General features: G+C 37.1%; 1 protein-coding gene across 5 annotated transcripts; it reads right to left on the reverse strand.

Moving 5' to 3' along the window:
- Positions 1–1,822: 1,822 nt before the first annotated feature.
- LOC103716180 (splicing factor U2af large subunit A) lies at positions 1,823–17,479 on the reverse strand. 5 transcript variants are annotated; one of them, XM_039115141.1, is made up of 19 exons: positions 17,083–17,479; positions 15,142–15,407; positions 14,658–14,729; positions 12,786–12,853; positions 12,122–12,192; positions 11,976–12,020; positions 11,833–11,892; positions 9,630–9,690; positions 6,928–7,040; positions 6,308–6,423; positions 5,951–6,049; positions 5,594–5,669; positions 5,417–5,505; positions 5,228–5,294; positions 5,040–5,141; positions 4,301–4,382; positions 4,058–4,125; positions 2,850–2,921; positions 1,823–2,331 (listed from the first exon to the last, which is right to left on the reverse strand). In XM_039115141.1, exons 1-19 carry the CDS (start codon positions 17,209–17,211, stop codon positions 2,182–2,184), a joined length of 1,806 nt encoding a protein of 601 aa, XP_038971069.1. In that variant the 5' UTR covers positions 17,212–17,479; the 3' UTR covers positions 1,823–2,181. The 5 variants fall into 5 exon arrangements, with proteins under 5 accessions (XP_038971069.1, XP_038971070.1, XP_038971072.1 ...); XM_039115142.1 differs by having other exon boundaries at positions 17,104–17,325; XM_039115144.1 differs by lacking the exon at positions 14,658–14,729.
- Between the last annotated feature and the right edge of the window lie 127 nt (positions 17,480–17,606).

The following is a 17,606-nucleotide window of genomic DNA, read 5'->3' on the forward strand; positions in this document are numbered from 1 at the left end:
TTTCTCAGAATCTATCGATGGACATTCAAACTTCCTTCAAGCGTATGTGCCACTGTAATCTAGTTCAAGAACGATGCATATATAGTCTATCTTGATGAATCAACTTCATCCATCTCATTTTTCCTACTTAATTATCTATATATGTTCTTAGCAAATCGATTGCATCTCGATCAAATTTTTTAAGACCACAAAAGGTCTACTGATCAGATCTCTCAGTGCTTGACATGGAGGCTCAAAACTTTCTGAAACCTGTATATCTTTTACAATCACCAGGTGATATCTCCATTACTGTGTCATGGTCTGAACTCTGAAGATAGTTTTCGATGGAAACCAGGGATGGTAGGAGGCAGCGAAACCCGGAGATTAGAGTGAATATTTGGGGAGAAGGTGAAAGAGAAGAGAGGAATGGGGGAAAGAAACATGGATAGAGGAGTGTCCCACTAAAAACAAAATAAAAGAAAGAAATCACAGAAAATTATTTTTTACTCGATAGACTAGGTTAATCGGTTCGTGGTAGTTATTCTCCTCATCATTTCTTACTCAAAACACAAGCCCCGATGTAAAGGTCGCGTATTACTACATAATGATTTCCTCCACAATCGTAAGGAAAAAACTGGCTTTTGCATGATTTTTTTTCCGAGGGGAAGTGGGGGCCAAGGCCTACCTTGCCAAACTAGTATCTCCAGCCGCGGCTTGAGTAAATACCAGGGCCCAGTCGTGTTAGAAGAGAAAAGGAGAGGGGAAAAAGAAATCTAAAACCGATCTTTCACGTGCCTGTGGTTTTTTTTTTTTTTTTTGATACGATTATTTCAGGAGCGCAGTGCTACCGTGGTTGCTTCTCCATGCAGCGTGTGCACGATTAATATTGTACCAAAGAATATCGATGTTAATTTCAACTTTACCATAATATATTGAGATTAGAAGAGGCTAATTTTTTTTTTCCTTTTATACCCTAATCCATTCTATCCAGAGTATGGCTAATCCTCTTCTTTTCTTCTTTTTAATGTAAACGGAAAGTATAAATCACCCGGTAATTTATTGATACTTCCTTTTCTATTATGTATCCACTCTATTTAGGATCCAACTCTAACCGAAATTGAACCTCTAATCCCATACCTAAGTCGCAAGAAATGATAGCATCCGAGCATATAATCAGCATTTCACCATAATATTATATCAACAACATGTAATAGAGGAGCACATAAAATATTTTCTAAGCTAACAACCACAGAGAGATTATTTAAATTACCAATGAAGAAAGAGATTTAAATCAAGATGGGTGCATTTATTTGCAAAAATGGTCTAAAATGGATGACCTTTGTTCCAACATTCAATCCCAAGATTGAATTATAACATTGTAGAGATAATTGAAAGATAGGACCGTCTTGACCTAACCAGCATAACCAGTATTCCTCAATAAAAAACAGAAAAGTAAATAATCGACCCCTCATTACAAACTTATCAGGAGGCGCATGGCAAATAAGTGCTATACCCCAACACCCTTAAATCGTGACTAAAATCGGAATCATTGAAATGAAATTTGAATATTAGATATAGAGCTAGAATTGGATTTTAAAAAATTCGGGTACTCCCATTAGCCCAAAAAAAAAAAAAATTCTTAACCAAACGGCTCGAGCAATGTCAAGTCTTGAAAACCAAGGTTGTCCTTTAAAAGTTGATTAGGTTTGTTAAGAAAATTAAAACTGAGTCAATTGATGGATCTTCTCTCCTGCATCAATAAGCCAGAAGCAAAGTGTAGAGATCTCATACAACGACGAGCATTTTTAATCACAATACAATGTTTTGAGCATCGCACAGATTGTTGCAGTAAAAATATACCATGTTTGTATGATAGTAGTACTCAATGAACCAGACCATATATTGGGATCAGATCAAGGTCCCCTTATCAGATCCTCTTCCAACAGTTTATTAGCGTACATAGACCTTGCCATCCAGTTCAATGAATAACTGATGGATTGATATAAAATTACCAAGCATGACTAAAGTCACGTACCAACAGGATCCCTACTCAACAAGATTTGTATACAAAAGATCAGGCCACCCTCTACATCCTGATGCAAATCAAAGCCTGACATAAATCTTCCAGAACTCAAGAAAATATGACCACCTGTAAAATGGGAACGTTAAAAGCAATGATAGTGCAGGCGTATAGGCTCCTGCTCAACCCACTGCTGCTGCCCCATAATCGCCCATAGTAAATTTGTCCTCAGGGTAATATGAAGCAGTGACAATGTTCCCTGAAAATTTTCTTCCATGGAGAGCAACCTTTGCCCTAGTCGAGCCTGTGACATCCGTGTACTCCAAAAACACCTGAATATGTATAATCATGGACCACTTTCAGTCACATAGAGTAAATATTAGGCGTCCTTGTAAACAGAAATATGCATGATGGCATTGATATGGAAAATTTAGATAACATATTTCTGTTAAAAGCTGAATGTTCTGAAGCTCAAGCAAAAATTCTGGAGTAGAAAGTTTCTTTAAATTGCAGAATCTGATACTAAGAACAAAGTAAGAGCCAAAATTGAATACTAAAGAGTCATCATGCTTTTGATAATACTATGTGGTAAATAAAAATCTAAATTCTTATATGGATTGTGCCAAGGACTCATCGTCCACAGCATTACTAATGAATGCAAAATTGTCCTTAAAACATAGCAAGGAGTGGGTTGCCTCTTTAACTAAATAAAGGGCAGCCTAATGCACGAGGCTCCCGCAATTGCGGGATATGGGAAGAGTCAAATGTGCGCAGCCTTACCCTTGCATGCAGAAAGGCAATTTTCATATTTCAAACCTATAATCTCCATGTCACAATTGAGCAACCTTACCCTTGCATCGAGGCTCACCCTTGATTGTCTCAATAACTCCAAGTTTGAAGTATAATTTATTATAATACCTAGCTGACATTATAAACACATGAGAAGAGAGTAATGGAGCACCATAGTTCTAGAAATTTTAAATACGAGAAAACACTAAATAAAAAAGATTAATAAATTGAAAAACAAAAGCTTCTGAAACAAAGGATGTCATGTCCTAACAGTTTGGATTTCAGATGGCTATGAGGTGGAATCATCAATTCCTCCAGCAAACTCACTAGATACTCAGTACCAAAAAGCCATCAATTCCTCATTAACAAGGTTAACACTACATGCAGCAGGAGCAGAGCTAAACAGCCAGTTCCCGTGGCTGTCACTCAATTTATTGTAAGGAGGAATATTCTTACTATTGTTTGGATATTTTACAAAGGACATTCTTATCATCATTTAGCTTTGATGGAGATTGTTGTCTAATGTCCTAGAAGTTTTAGCAGCTCCAAGAAGCCAAACTGAGTGGGGCAAGATTTATGATCAGATCAAATAAAAAGGGTCAATGAAGCCTAGACCATCTAATATAAGAAAGAACAAGGGTGAGAAGTGAGAACTAGACACTTCTACATAACTCAGCACAATACAATTCCATCCTAGCACTAATGCCCCATTCAATTTTTTGCAAAGCTACACCATCTCAATTGCGTCTGTTAGCATAAACTGCCTCTGCATCTAACAAGCTTCAAAAAGAATTGAAAAATGCTGAAGGTCAGGACTCCATTCGCTGCGCTGATGGCAAAACCACACATGGACCCCACCTAACACCACCACCAACCCCCCTCTCTCTCCCCCAAAACCCAGTTGTATCCTACCAATCGACTAACTGCCACATAAGACAGGTGAATCGAACAGCGATTGGTATCAGTAATCAAAAATATTCTGTTAAGCTGTTGTGCTTACATGTCTAATGTAAATGGAATTATATAAAACCATAATGTCGTATGAGTTCCATGTATAGATATCATGTGTATCAACTTGATACCTAAAATCAAAAGGACAAAAAGTTCCCTGGTTATGTTTAGAACATTGTGAGCTGCACTGACCACAGCTTGTGAGCTCAGGATATGGAAAAGACAACTGGCACATTTAGAGCGGGGAATATTGAGCACCAATTGAATGTCAAGGGACCACCACACATAAAATAAGACAGTGAGAGAAATCAAGCTTACCTTTCCAACTCCAGGAATCAATTCCCCAGTTGAAGTTGGGCGTGGTATGATCACATTTACCAATGAACCTGAAAATTTCAACAAAGAAACAAAAAAGAGCCCATTCAAAAATGACATGTTTCAGGCACTAAAATTAATGACCCAGAACTTTTACACATCCATGTCAGCAAACTAAGTGAAATTTACACTCTGATTTCAACAGTAATAAAGTATTTATATGCATATAGTTCGACATGTGCTTACCAAATTTTCCACTTTCTTCTCTCATATCCTCTAATATTTCTGAATATTCCTCATCATCCCTCAGCTCATCGATGGACGCCACCTTACAACACCCATTTTGATGAAGATATAAAATGCATAATGACAAATTCTCTAAATATTTACTAATAACAGCTCAAGCAATATGCTGCAGACGACAAAATCAAGATTAAAAAAATAGCAATATTTATATCACATACATGTACTTGTTAAGTTCATTAAAATAAATCTGGATATTTATGCGTTAATAAGTTGCAGGTGATAACATCTATGTCAAGGTTCGCTGTCTGGATACCGGACCTCGTGCTGGTGCCATATTAGCACTGTGTTGGTACAGTATAGTATAGGATCTTTTCAGTATACCGAGTATTGGTACACCATCCATACTGATATAAGGTACCGAACTGGTATGGTACGGTATATCCTGTACCATCCGGTTCGGGTTGGTACGACGAACCATAATCCATGTAATTTCTTAGAATAATGACAGACTGATAGGGTTGCTTACTGCTCATTGTAACATCACTCTACTTATCTCACTTATAACCCTTTTCTAAATTGAGATAAAATGTGCATTTAAATCATATCCACCTAAAAAATAAGAAGAATAATTTGAAATTGACTTGATATGCCAAATCCACACTCCATTACTAGTTTTGATATTGCTCAAAATTGAACATAATTGACTATATCAGTAGAAAGCTGCATCTGTTGAGGATACCTCAGTCAAGCATAGAACTTTAGTTGGAAATGCTACAGGGGCAGCAAGTGCCAACCCTGCTCCAGGAAAAGGTGGGGCATTTCCAGCCTGTAGAGCCATTTTCTACATCCATCAATTGTTAATTAGTAGATGAAATACAAGAAAAGGAGAAGTAATGGATATATTTGACATTAGGTAATTTATATTACCTGCATAGCTATATGTTGTTGTGCCTGCTGTAAAATCAACTCCTGCTCTGGTTTAATTTGCCCAGTACTGCATATGCAAATGGCATGACATGTCATACTCAGAAGATATCATAGTCTCTAAATACATAAAAACAGGACACAAAAGCAAATTGAAAATGCACCACTACTCATTAAGCATGGAATGTAAACCTGGCAGAAGCACGGCGTACGGTTAGTGTCTTGTCACCCATTTTCAGACCATTAAGTGCAGCACAAGCCACATCTGTGACTGATGGATCCTGAAATGCCAAGTAGGCTCAGGCAACAATCAAGCTGGATAATGACAGGGAGAAGACAACCATTATCAGTCATTTAGATACATTATACCTGATAGGCACAAAAACCATAACCTTTTGAGTTTCCCGTGTCCTTATCTTTAACAAGGTCAAATCCACGCAGAGGTCTGTAACAATCATTATTCACCAACAATAACTATTATACTGGATGAAGATGAAACAGTATTACGACAAAATCTTGAATTGCACTCTCAGGTATCTTTGAGAATTGCAGAAGAGAGTTTTTCTACAAAAATTATAAAGTTCATGTTCAACATAATCAAAAGAAGGAAAGAAAGAAAGAAAGTTCGCTTTCAACTAAATCTGGATACATTTTAAAAAATTGAATAAAGAGCAAATACACAAAAATGAATTAGTCAGAGTAAATGTTTGTATTCAATATGCATACCCAAAGGACTCAAGTAGCTCCTTTATTTGTGCATCTGTGAAGTAGTAGGGGAGACCACCTACAAAGATACGGTCAGGTCCCTCAGCTCCACCAATTGTGCTGTCAACAAAAGACACAATAAGCTTAATATTAGGAAACTTGCTTGGAAACAGTAAAATTTTTGATTTGATTCTGTAATCACATGATATTTCCAGTACACGAGTACAAAGAAATATAACAAGTGATCCTACTTCTGATACTGAAACCATAATTATAATACCATAACCATCAAATCAATAGCATTGCAACTTTTCCAAAACTTATGATGGTGAAACATTGAACATAAAATGCCACAACTTTTGAGTTATGCTCACATACCCAAGAGTGAGACCGGCTGCAGCTAGGTTAAGATGAGGATTGGGGTGGCTAGGTCCGAGTGCTGCGGCCAATGAAGGATTATAGTCGGTAGGTCTTCGAACTCTCACTGAGACTCCCTATCAAGTTTTCAAGAGGCATCACATGAGATATCAACCATTGTGTTACAGTTGAAATTAATCAAAGCAAAGATTCACCGACATTATATGCTACAGGAGAGTTCTCATATTTATCCCCCCCCCCCTCTTCAAGTTCAGAAAAGAGCGGACAAACAAGAGTCAGGAGGCAACGGTTACACGAGAAAAGTTAACTTGTACCAAGGATATGATCTTTAGACAACATAATAATGACTGGTTTCCATTTCAAATGACGATCACAAGTGATAAAGCTGATCTCATAAACCAGGACATGATATATTAGATACTAAAGTACAGCATGATAATTTTCATATATCTGCTAGAGATTTTGTACTTTGAAGCAGATGATTATCTTAAACCTCATTATAAGCCCAAATAATGTGCAGGACTAGCTAGCATACCAAGTCAAAAGGAGGGAAAATGAGTATACCAATACACAGTCCATTCTAGGAGAGAAGACAACATTGGCAAGAAGACAGGTGATACCTCAAAAATGATACCATCTAATGCCATCGCATTACTTGCTTCTTCAACTGTTCGCATCTCAACAAAAGCAAATTTCTTTTCGTGATTTATGTAGACATTGACAACAGCATCACCTAAATAACCAAAAAGTATTAAACTTAACTTTCTTTTTATTTTAAGAAACAAAATAACAAAGAGAGCAAAGTCATGGAGTTTGAATAAAGATCAAAACTAATTAGAGATTAGCCCACCTTCAAAACAGTTAGATAAAGATAAAGAGAAATAATTAGGCCAGATCCATATAGTGGAAGTAAATACAAAACATCAGCACAATACGCAAGGTCCTGCCCCCCCCCCCCCCCCCCCCCCCCCAAAAAAAAAAAACCACCCCAACTGCTGCAATCGAAAGAAGGAAGGGGAGAGGTGTTTGGGTAAAGAAGCCTCCCCTTGACCCCACTAATTTTTGTTTCCAGCCAGCCTCTGCTCAACTGGCTCAATCTCCCATCCACCTTGTGTACATGGCCACTCCTAAAATTGAGTTAAAGACTCTTAGAGGATTTCCTTCAAAAATCCATTTCTGGTCCTACAACACCCAGCGCACCATCCTATGAGATTGCTTATCTATTCAAGCAACACTTTACAACCCACTTGAGAAGACACAAACATGGGAAATCCACATCTGGTGGTTTACATGCGTTAGGTAAAGGTTGCTTAGTTCAACTTTGAAAAGCACACATAGTTGTTAATGTAAAAGATAAATGTGTAACTAGTTTCCTTATGCAATTTCTTTGTTTTAACATGTCAATGCAGGTCGGAAAGCACAACTGCTCCTCAAGATAAGAGGAGAGTAATAGGAGTCTGTCTAATATTCACGGAATTAGATAGCACCATAGAGCAATGTAAACACATATTCAATGGAGCAGCAATCTTCCAACCTCACTCCATTACATATGGTTTTTCTCATTCTTCATGGCCAAGGCTAAGGACGTTTTTCTAGTCTCATGGACTCATACTGTCTACAAAGCCAAGAGCATCCTCTCACTCCCTATATAGTGAAACAGAATTTTCACCAAGAACAGAACTGTTATGCCAACTTTAAAAGATTGTCTCCCAAAGACTGAGGCCCTTGTCCCACTCTAATACCATAAATCACAAGCCAATGTTACCTAGACCCTTCTGTTTACACTGAAGTGCGCACAGACAACACTTAGAACAATGTATGGGTGTGATACGTGCTTATAGGTCCGCAAGAAGTTTTCAAAGACTAGAAACATCCCACAATTAAAAAGTGTCATGCTGCAACTTGGGCTTGGCACAGCCTGTACCAGGTCCACTCAGCCCACTCATTGGACAGGACTACGGTTGGGTTCGGGCTCAAGAATCTCAACCCCACCCTCCTAAAAAAAATAAAAAAAAAACAAGCTAGATTGGGTTAGCATTGATCTTTAAACCCAACCCACATGAATTCAACAGAAACTAATAAATAAATTAATAAATAATTCATATATATATATATATATATATATATATATATATATAGATAGATAGAGAGAGAGAGAGAGAGAGACCGCATTTTTTTCCATAAAAGTATGTCTTTAGTCATTCTAAATTATAAAATTGAGTAAGTACACCATAAAAATGGATTGATGGTTTAGGTCTTGATCCAACAAATACACATCCAACAAAAAAATACCAAAATTTTTCCTTATCTCAGAATTTCCATTCAACACAATCTAACCTGACTAACATGGGTCAACAAGACCCAACCTGACACTAACCCGAATTTAGCTTGAGATGGTGATGGATTGGGTTGGGTTAGATAAATCCTAACCTGGGGCCAATTGAGTTGGGTTAGGGTTGGGAGATATAGGGGTTGGGTTGGGTTAGGTTAGCCCTCAACATGGCCCAACCCACTCAGGTTGTAGCCCTACTTATCACGCTCATGCTCAAGCCCATGCCACTCATATTCTTGGTTCTGCCTGGCAACAAACCAATCACATATACAGCCTACAAGAAAAAAATTAAAATATGTTTTATGGGTTGCCAGAAAGATACATAGATTTGGTTGCTAAATAGGAGCAAAGATAAAGCGTCTGTAATGCATTCTTTTATTGAAAAGGTCCTTACAACCAAAGAAAGATGGAGTTTGAATCTAAGTCTAACAGAAATTACTTAAGGAGGAACACATAACAAAACTAAAATGGAGCGGTAAAATAAGCTACACGGAGGCTCATTGTGTTAAGGTTTAGCCTTGATCCTACCAAAATATATTGTGCAGGATAACTGAAATAAGTCAAGGGCTTTTTGGATAAAGCAGCAGTGAGCAATGCTTCAGAAAGGATTTTTGGCTATGCTTACCGAGAGTGTGATTACATGAAAAAACACCAGCAAACTCGAGCAAGTAAAATGCCACAAGAGTTTGCTCTTTCAACACATTCACAACTTTTATTCCATGTTTCTTTGTTCCCCTCCACTGATACACTTGTTGTACATGAACTTTTATCATCTCTTCTTACATATTCTTTGCGCAAAGCTTATACCAAATAATGCTACCTTTGTAGCTTCTTTACTTGTTATACTCACATGTACTGCCCATTGCATTTACAATAGCCAAAGCCAGAAAGGCAATTGTGCCTACAGACAACTCAAAAGAAGCTGACTCACTTATTCACTAAAGAAGATAATGACGAAATCAAAAAGGGAAAAAGAACTTGAAAATTCACCTGGACCAGCAGCATTTCCTCCTATAGCAGTCATGATGTTGCTAAAAAATGTAGCAATTGTCTGTTTTAAGAAGGCCAAGAAATACAGAGTTAGCACTTGCATTGAGATCAATAGGTAATAGAAAATGTTAGTATCAGGCCCCTTATCACTTATTTGCAAACACATTTTCCAATAGATAATGAAGCATAAAGATTTGATTATGAAACTTTAGAGCATACTGTTGCCCATTCCATTCATCTGCTGACTTCAATTTAAATATGGAACTACACCCACTCTGATTAGCAGGCTTAGAGAACTTCCAAGTCACAACTTGGTATCATTTTCTTCAAGGGAAGGAATCGGGGGATACAGTTCTGGGCAAGACCGTTTGGTTCTATTGGAAGGAAAGGAATGCCCTCAAGGAAGAAAGAGGAAAGTAGCATAGCAGAGAAAAGATGCTCCTAGAGTGCATGGCTCATCAGTAAATTGTTTGTTTTCAATAAACTCAACTTGCACATGTTGAAACAGATAGGAATGGATCAAAAAGAGGTAGATGACTCCTATTCAGGTTTTCAGTTATGGAGATTTCAACTCTTGATTTGGACTTAAAAAAGTAACAAATGAGTGCAGCTTGAGAACAGATATTGTTGTTGCTGACAGATAATGATATGCAAGAGCATTCGGGGCAAAATCATGATGAAATTTTAACTTAAATGTCTCCTAAGTTATAAATTAAATGAATAAATAAATAAAGGACTTGATATAAGAGTTGTATATGGTCCCTTAGGGTTCTAATGGGAAAAAAAATTATAGATAATAGCAAATACATGCACGGAAAATTAGCTTGATTATATTTTACTCCTTTAATAAAACCTTCTTTGAACTCTGTTTAAAAAAGTTACAAGTTAAAAATAAAAAAAAAAAGATAAAGAGGCCGGAATTTGCTTCTAAAGGGTTTTTACTGCATATAAATAATAATAATGATACATGTATAAAGATATTTAAATTCCAAGGTTGGAAAAGTTATTACTCAAACATATGCAAGAGGAGCTGCAAAGCAATTATCATACATGCTGATGAAGTACCTAGAAAGCAATTAAAGGCAGAAAATCAAATATGTTTTAGCTATCTGCATGTGAACTATATCAACTTCTGAACGAGAAGGCAACTTAAACCAGAGATGCAATACACATAGGGTAGATAAGCACTTGTCATAGTTCAAATATTTAGTGGCAACGTGCAGGGTCTTCAAGATAAAGCAGAGGGCAAAGAAGTTAGGATTCCTAGAGGGGCTGCTAGTAGGATGGGACAATCCAAACTTTGTTGGCTCGATTCAAAACATTATAAAAAAATCTGGTGCAAGGGCTAGTCTATTAGCAGCCCTATATACAGAAGTTAGGAAGCAAAAATAATTCTATATATTTCCATTTAAGGACATCTTAAAAGGTCTTATTCCTGATCTGATAGTTTGTCCAAGAAGTATGGACAAGTCCGTTTAGACAGGCTTCGTAGATGAAGTGCCAACAGAATAGTATCCACAATAAAGCCTGCAAGTTTATGTTGAATAACAAGTTACTATAGAACATGAAAAAAAATTAGTAATCTATAATAGAAATATGGAATTTGCATAATTATATCTATAGTGTTTGGTTGTAGGTAATTAGGATTGTATTGATGCACTAATGGATAGATATCATGAAGTGACAAATAAGTCTACGATGGAGTTAGCAGAGACAGGCAACCTGCTTTAGCCATGTGTATTTGCCTTCCACACACAATGTATGATTACTCAAGATACAGGATATGATTCAGATTATACAATTAATCATGACACTGGTTGATAATTAAGAAAGTTCCGTAGATTCAAGGCTTATGCTTTATATTTTGCAGAAATTCATCTATAACTCTAGAAGTAAAAAAGAATATACAAGTAAAAGTAGCAGATGCTAAACTCAATCATCCAGTTCAGCAAAACACATAATGTAATCTCATCAACTGGATCAGAGACATGAGTAATATCTAAATATGTGGGCCAAGACGCTGATAAGATACTCTTGCCATTTTCGCATGATATTTTCGAGTTAGTGTTTTTGAGAAAAATATTTCCAATGCACTAACCAACAACTTCTGCTCAATGGATTAAAAATGAAGGTGCATGACATTTTGTACAAGATTAAGATAGAAGATAGGTAACCATGCAAAATAACTGTAACTAGAATACACCTGTTCATTTGCCATGGGAGGAAGGCCTCCAACATATACACGGCGTGCATGCCTTGTTGCCTGATTGTTGGAGGGAAGCAAAACTTTACTATTTGTGCATGCCATATAAAGTGGTCAATCAAAACAAATGCATCAAGACATACCTGTTGAGTCATTGCTGGAGCTGGCATCACTGACATTGATCCTAGCTATGAGAGAGAATACAGGATAGTCTGGTAAGTCAAGCATAATAAAAAATGATAGATTAACAAAAGGCATCTGAACACTGCAGAGAAATTTTCTGAAGTACCGGTAGGGTTGGAAGAGGAAACATGGTTGGGAGTATTCCTGTCAGCGGTTGAGGAATGCCAGGCAGCTGCCCTATACAAGTAACAGATAAGAAACAGTAAATATGAAAACAAGCAACAGCCAAGAGGTGTTGCTACCAGGACATGAGCAACACCGGTGAAACTATTGAACTCTTGTTTTAAGGTGGACGGTAGATGTTATGCCTTCCTGCTTGATATGACTTGCATAAATGGCAGCAAAATATAAATAAGAAACAAATCCATTACTGTTGTTGCTGAAGATACATCTGTAAGTCTACCAAAAGGCAATAGTTTCCGTTTGAAGGCGAACATGATCCAGCAAACCAGTGCACTGGTTCCTCGTTGAACATAGTATCTACACTTGTCACACCATTGGGTAGCACCATGGCACATGAAGCCCAACATTGCCTTCTTACCCAATCGAAAACACAATCACAAACAGAAAACCACACACAACAGCCAACAACACAACAATGATCTTCAGTTTCCATATGAAACCATTAAGTAAATAAAATCTTCGATAAGAGAAAATGGAAAAGGCATACTAGTTTACAGATGTGCATTTTCAGATAGTACATATGGTAAAATAACATTACTCTTATAAGGCAAAAAAAACTAGAAGCAACTACAAGAGTGCATCCTAACCTGTACCAGCAGCACCAGGCAGAAGAGGAGCGCCAGGAGGGGCCATGTCAAAACCACTTACGCGCTTGCTGCAAAAGAAAATGATACAGTAAGAAACAGCATAATGACATATGCCTCTTTATTTGATGCGTACATGTCACTTGTATAACCTCACCAATGAGCTTCAATAATGTTAATTAGGAATCCAATCTTAAGGCATGATGCAAGATGAGCCTCAAGCCATCCTTAAAAATGGATTGGATAAAATCTAATATGCAACATAACATTTCCAATGTCAAGATGAATATTAAAGATACCTAGAGGATTAGTGGACGAAACAAAAAGAGGTAGATGCTCAAATTTTTCAACAAAAAAAAAAAGGAACAAATGGCATTCGACACCATATGTAATATACCAAGAAAATTAGTAGCTCACAATTACTTAATTAAATTTGAAAGAACAGTTATCATTCAAACTCAGCCTGTCTCATAGAATATTAATGGGTGGGACAAAATCATATCCCTATCCCTCTAAAGCATCTTATTTCAAATAACACATGAAGTTTGATACAAAATTTCATAGGAAGATGTTTAAAAGGAAAAAGAGTAATTACTGTGCCAAAATAGCTCATCAACATATTGAATTTAGTGTAGTTTACTGTTGCTTTTAATTGACCAAAAGAAGCAGGAGACCATGAACCCCACCCATATATTAGCATGGAATATAATGCCAATGCACAACTCAGCAAGACTACGTAGTGTATTGTAAAACCTAACGCATCACACTATGAATATTCAACAAACTAGAGCCTTCATATGTAATATTGCTTGAAAGTTTACACAGGTCAATAGATGGAAAGATTTTCTGGTCAAACCTTGTATACAGAAAACAATGTATATGTAACTTGACTGTACACAATACAGAAGAAATGAAAACAAAGGATGGAATATGGAAGGGAAGCTTCCACATAGTATGATGCAGTATACAGTGCCCATATCCACAAAAAAGTGTTAAAATACAGTTTCTCAAGCTAATTGATGGCCTCAAGGCATTCAGAAAATATATTATGAATTATGAGTTAGCATCTGATAAACCTAACCAAGTTATTTTTAATATCTTAGTATGCAGGATGGTAGAGGAGGTTAAGGCTCAAAGAGAGAAGAAAAAACAAATTAAAAAAAGTTCCAACAAAGTAGATCAGCTACTAGGATCAAATTATAATTGGTTCTATAAAAAAGAATTGAAGATTTCTTTGCACCATTTCTCATTGCCATCATTTACACCAACTTCATGTCTCCTCATTTTTTAACACTTCAAAACATACTCTAGAACCCCAGCACACTGGAGTTGTATTTTAGACATGCTTCACATGTTCAAACCATCTTCAGTGATTCTTGCTCATTATATCCTCCAGATTCGATGCTTAACCACTATGTTTAAAGTACTTTATAACTGCATAGCCTTTAATTTAACGGACTACACAACAGGTGCATAGCCCTCCTTGGATCACCATGCCGTATGAGCCACTTAAATGAGGCGGCAAACCAGCCCAACTAGCCTCCAGAATCTCCATTACTGGGAGAAGAACCCGTAACATCCACAAGCAAGCAAGCATCTTTTACCAAGTATATGCCGATGCACTACATTATTCCTGACATTACATCATTGAAAATAATATGATGTTTTGATTGTTAATAAATGAGTTAAAAATGTGACAAAATTAAGTCCTACACCATGCACATTATAGAAGTTTGGATGGTCAGACTTTTGATAAACAAGTTTGGAGTCAAATTCCAAGCTTTAGGTGTTGTCATACAGTACAGGCCAAGAAATTAATTCTGAATAAAAATGCAAGACTTAAAACATCTAAAAAATAAAGAAAATGCCATGTACCTTTTAGATGGAGAACGAGAGCATGATACATGTCTATTTCTCCTACTCCCATCTCGGTCATATTCTCGGTAGCTTACAAAAATGATAAAAAAAAAATGCAGCATAGTCACGTAATACTGTGGAGCAACAATGATGTAATCATGAATGCTTGCACTAAAGCAATGTATATAGGAAAACTATGTTTCATTTTCTTCTTCGACATATTTCACTTCTCTGAAGTGCAGAAGAAAGATTTGCCTTAAAATTTCAGCATATATTACAAATTTTCTATTAGTAGTAAGTTAATATGATCACGACGAAAACAAGAGGAAAACATCAAGTGAACTGTATCATACTTCAAAAGGTGTTAAACTGAATGCATGAAATTAAAAAATGAAATAGCAGAAGCATATAACAAGAGCAGTGTGATTCTAAATATTGGATGATAACTAGATAGTAAAATTGTGGCATGCATCATACTTCCACTAACTCTAGTCCAGCTTACCGGTCATTATCATGATTGCCATGGCAATCAGATTCATCTGATCTGTCCTTTCCCCCATCATCCTTTGTGTTCGTATTTCTGTGATGGTCTCGGCGATGATAATTCTGATCTCTTTCCCTACCATGATCCCGTTCTCTTTCCCCATATTGATTTCTTTCCCTGCCTCGATCCTGATCTCTTTTGTTATCACGATACCAATCTCCGTCTCTATCTCCATCTCTCACCCTCATCCTCGTCTTCCCTTGCATAAAATCACGAGAATTGTGCTGCAACCAGTAGTCAATCATTTCCCGGTGAGAAACTCAAATAACCAAAATTTATACATCAAGTCCATACAATGTGTATATGGCTGTTTAAATTGAATATGTTCTCTGTATAAAATATCCCGTGTATAGTAGTATTAGCTTGACCTAATAGTTGTTACATATATAATATTTTTGGACCACAAAAGGATGTCCAAGACAGGGTAAGCAACACATGTTTGACAACCAAATCTTGAAAGCATCAATTATGTCCAAGTGCACATGTCCATAACTGATCAAAGTTTTTGCTTGAGAAAGGAACTGAAATTCCCGTTAGGATCTTGCATAAATGTCTTCTTGGTTTTTTCCCTAAAAAAAGGAAAGAATGAAAAAGAAAGAAGAAAAGAAGAAGAAGAAGAAGCTATTAGACATTTGTTCAGTGTTTCTGTTTTCTAATTCTACCATTACGAAATGATGACTTTAGAGCAAGTTGAGAGGTGCATCACAATCAAGTGAACCTATGACCAAACTAAGCCTTGCCTAATTGGAATCAACACGGGCATGAAACTCAGATTGCTGGGTCAAGTTGGGGGTCCAAAATCTCAATTCAATGTTCATGCCAGCTACGACATGTATGGGTCTAGAAAAATTAGTTTAAAATACTAGTTTAGATCATAAGTTTCCAATCAATTCCGAACGTAACACTAAACTCATTCAGTCATTCCAAAAAAAGGTGGGTTTGGGGCCATCTCATACCAAACCATTATATGTCACAGTTTGGTCATGCTGAACCTGGACTACGTGTAATGATATTTTGGTAGCCAAAAAAAAATAATATATGATGATATCTCTATTATATTCATATATAAATTTATACCCACCTGAACATATAACAGCTCATCAAGTATAGTACTATTAGCTATTAAAAGTGGAGAATATGGGATATTAAGTAGTTTAAGTTTATTACACAACCATCCAGGTCAAGCAATCAAAACATGATAATCAAATCAAATGTGTCTAGGGGCTCATGTCTGCTGATTTATTCTTCATGTTCGGTCTGTGATGCTAAAGTGGAAAGAAAAGCAAAAAGACACAACCTTAATTCTCTGAAAATTAGGGCTAGTGTTAAGATTTTTTGGGGGATTTTATGAAAAAACCTGACTTTTAATTTTTTAAAAAAAGAAAAAAAATAATTTAGTGGTTTTCTGCACCAAGAAAACATGATTAGGAAAGTGTATAATGATGCATGGAAAAGACACTAAAACCGTTAAATTATACATAAGGCAGAAAATTAGCTTCAAGAAGGTCCATGATCACGATAAAAACCGGCTTAAACGGCCTAGGTTTTCTGAACTAAACAGCCAATAACTTCCAAGATTCCACGAATGATTCTAAAAACCTGGATTTCTTGATCAAAGAAACCAATAAAACTACATGCATCCACGCCGTTTATGTTGCTAATAAACCTTATACAACTCATCTTGACCTAATAATTTATCAACATCTGACTGTTTCTTGATGTTCTTGTGATCAATTAACTTCAATATATCCATATCTATTGATAATTTGTTTAAAGATTACACGTCAAGATCAATCTCAGGGTTAAAGAAGCATTATAACAAAGAAAACATCTTCTAATGGAAGAGAGAGAGAGAGAGAGAGGAAGGGAGGGAGGGAGGGAGGAGGAGGAGTGATCGACCTGACGATGAGAGTCTCTCACCTCGAGGCCGCGATCGCCTCGTCCTCCTTCCCTTTTGGTACGAGAAGAGCGGCTGCGAATGCTGGAGCCCTCGCCGCTGCCTTCCCGGCGGCTGCCGGAGCCGGACATCTCTTCGTCTCCCCCCGAAAACCTAACCCTAAGCTCGTTCTTGCGAGCCGATAAGCCCTTCGTAGACGAGAAGTCGGTGGGCGGATCACCTAATCGGAGCTAAAAGGAAACGACCGAGCCCGAGGCAGTTGGATGACTACATAACAGCCGGGAGTCATGAGTTGAACCGGACGGGTTAGCCCGGAAGACTCGGACGAGTTTCACGCGCTTCGTCGTCCGTGCCGAGCTCGATCTTGGGCTCTAGTGGCCACTACCCTTTTCTTCTCTCGGATTTCTTAAGAACAACTTGTCCTGACCCTCTAGCTTGAGTTTGAGCTGATTTTTGTAAGAAGTAACCTGATAACTTGATCAAATCCAACTACCAAAATCCTAGCACAGCATAGTATCAAAAATCC

The sequence above is a fragment of the Phoenix dactylifera genome, chromosome 17 (assembly GCF_009389715.1).
Source record: "Phoenix dactylifera cultivar Barhee BC4 chromosome 17, palm_55x_up_171113_PBpolish2nd_filt_p, whole genome shotgun sequence".
NCBI classification, from domain to species: Eukaryota; Viridiplantae; Streptophyta; class Magnoliopsida; order Arecales; family Arecaceae; genus Phoenix; species Phoenix dactylifera.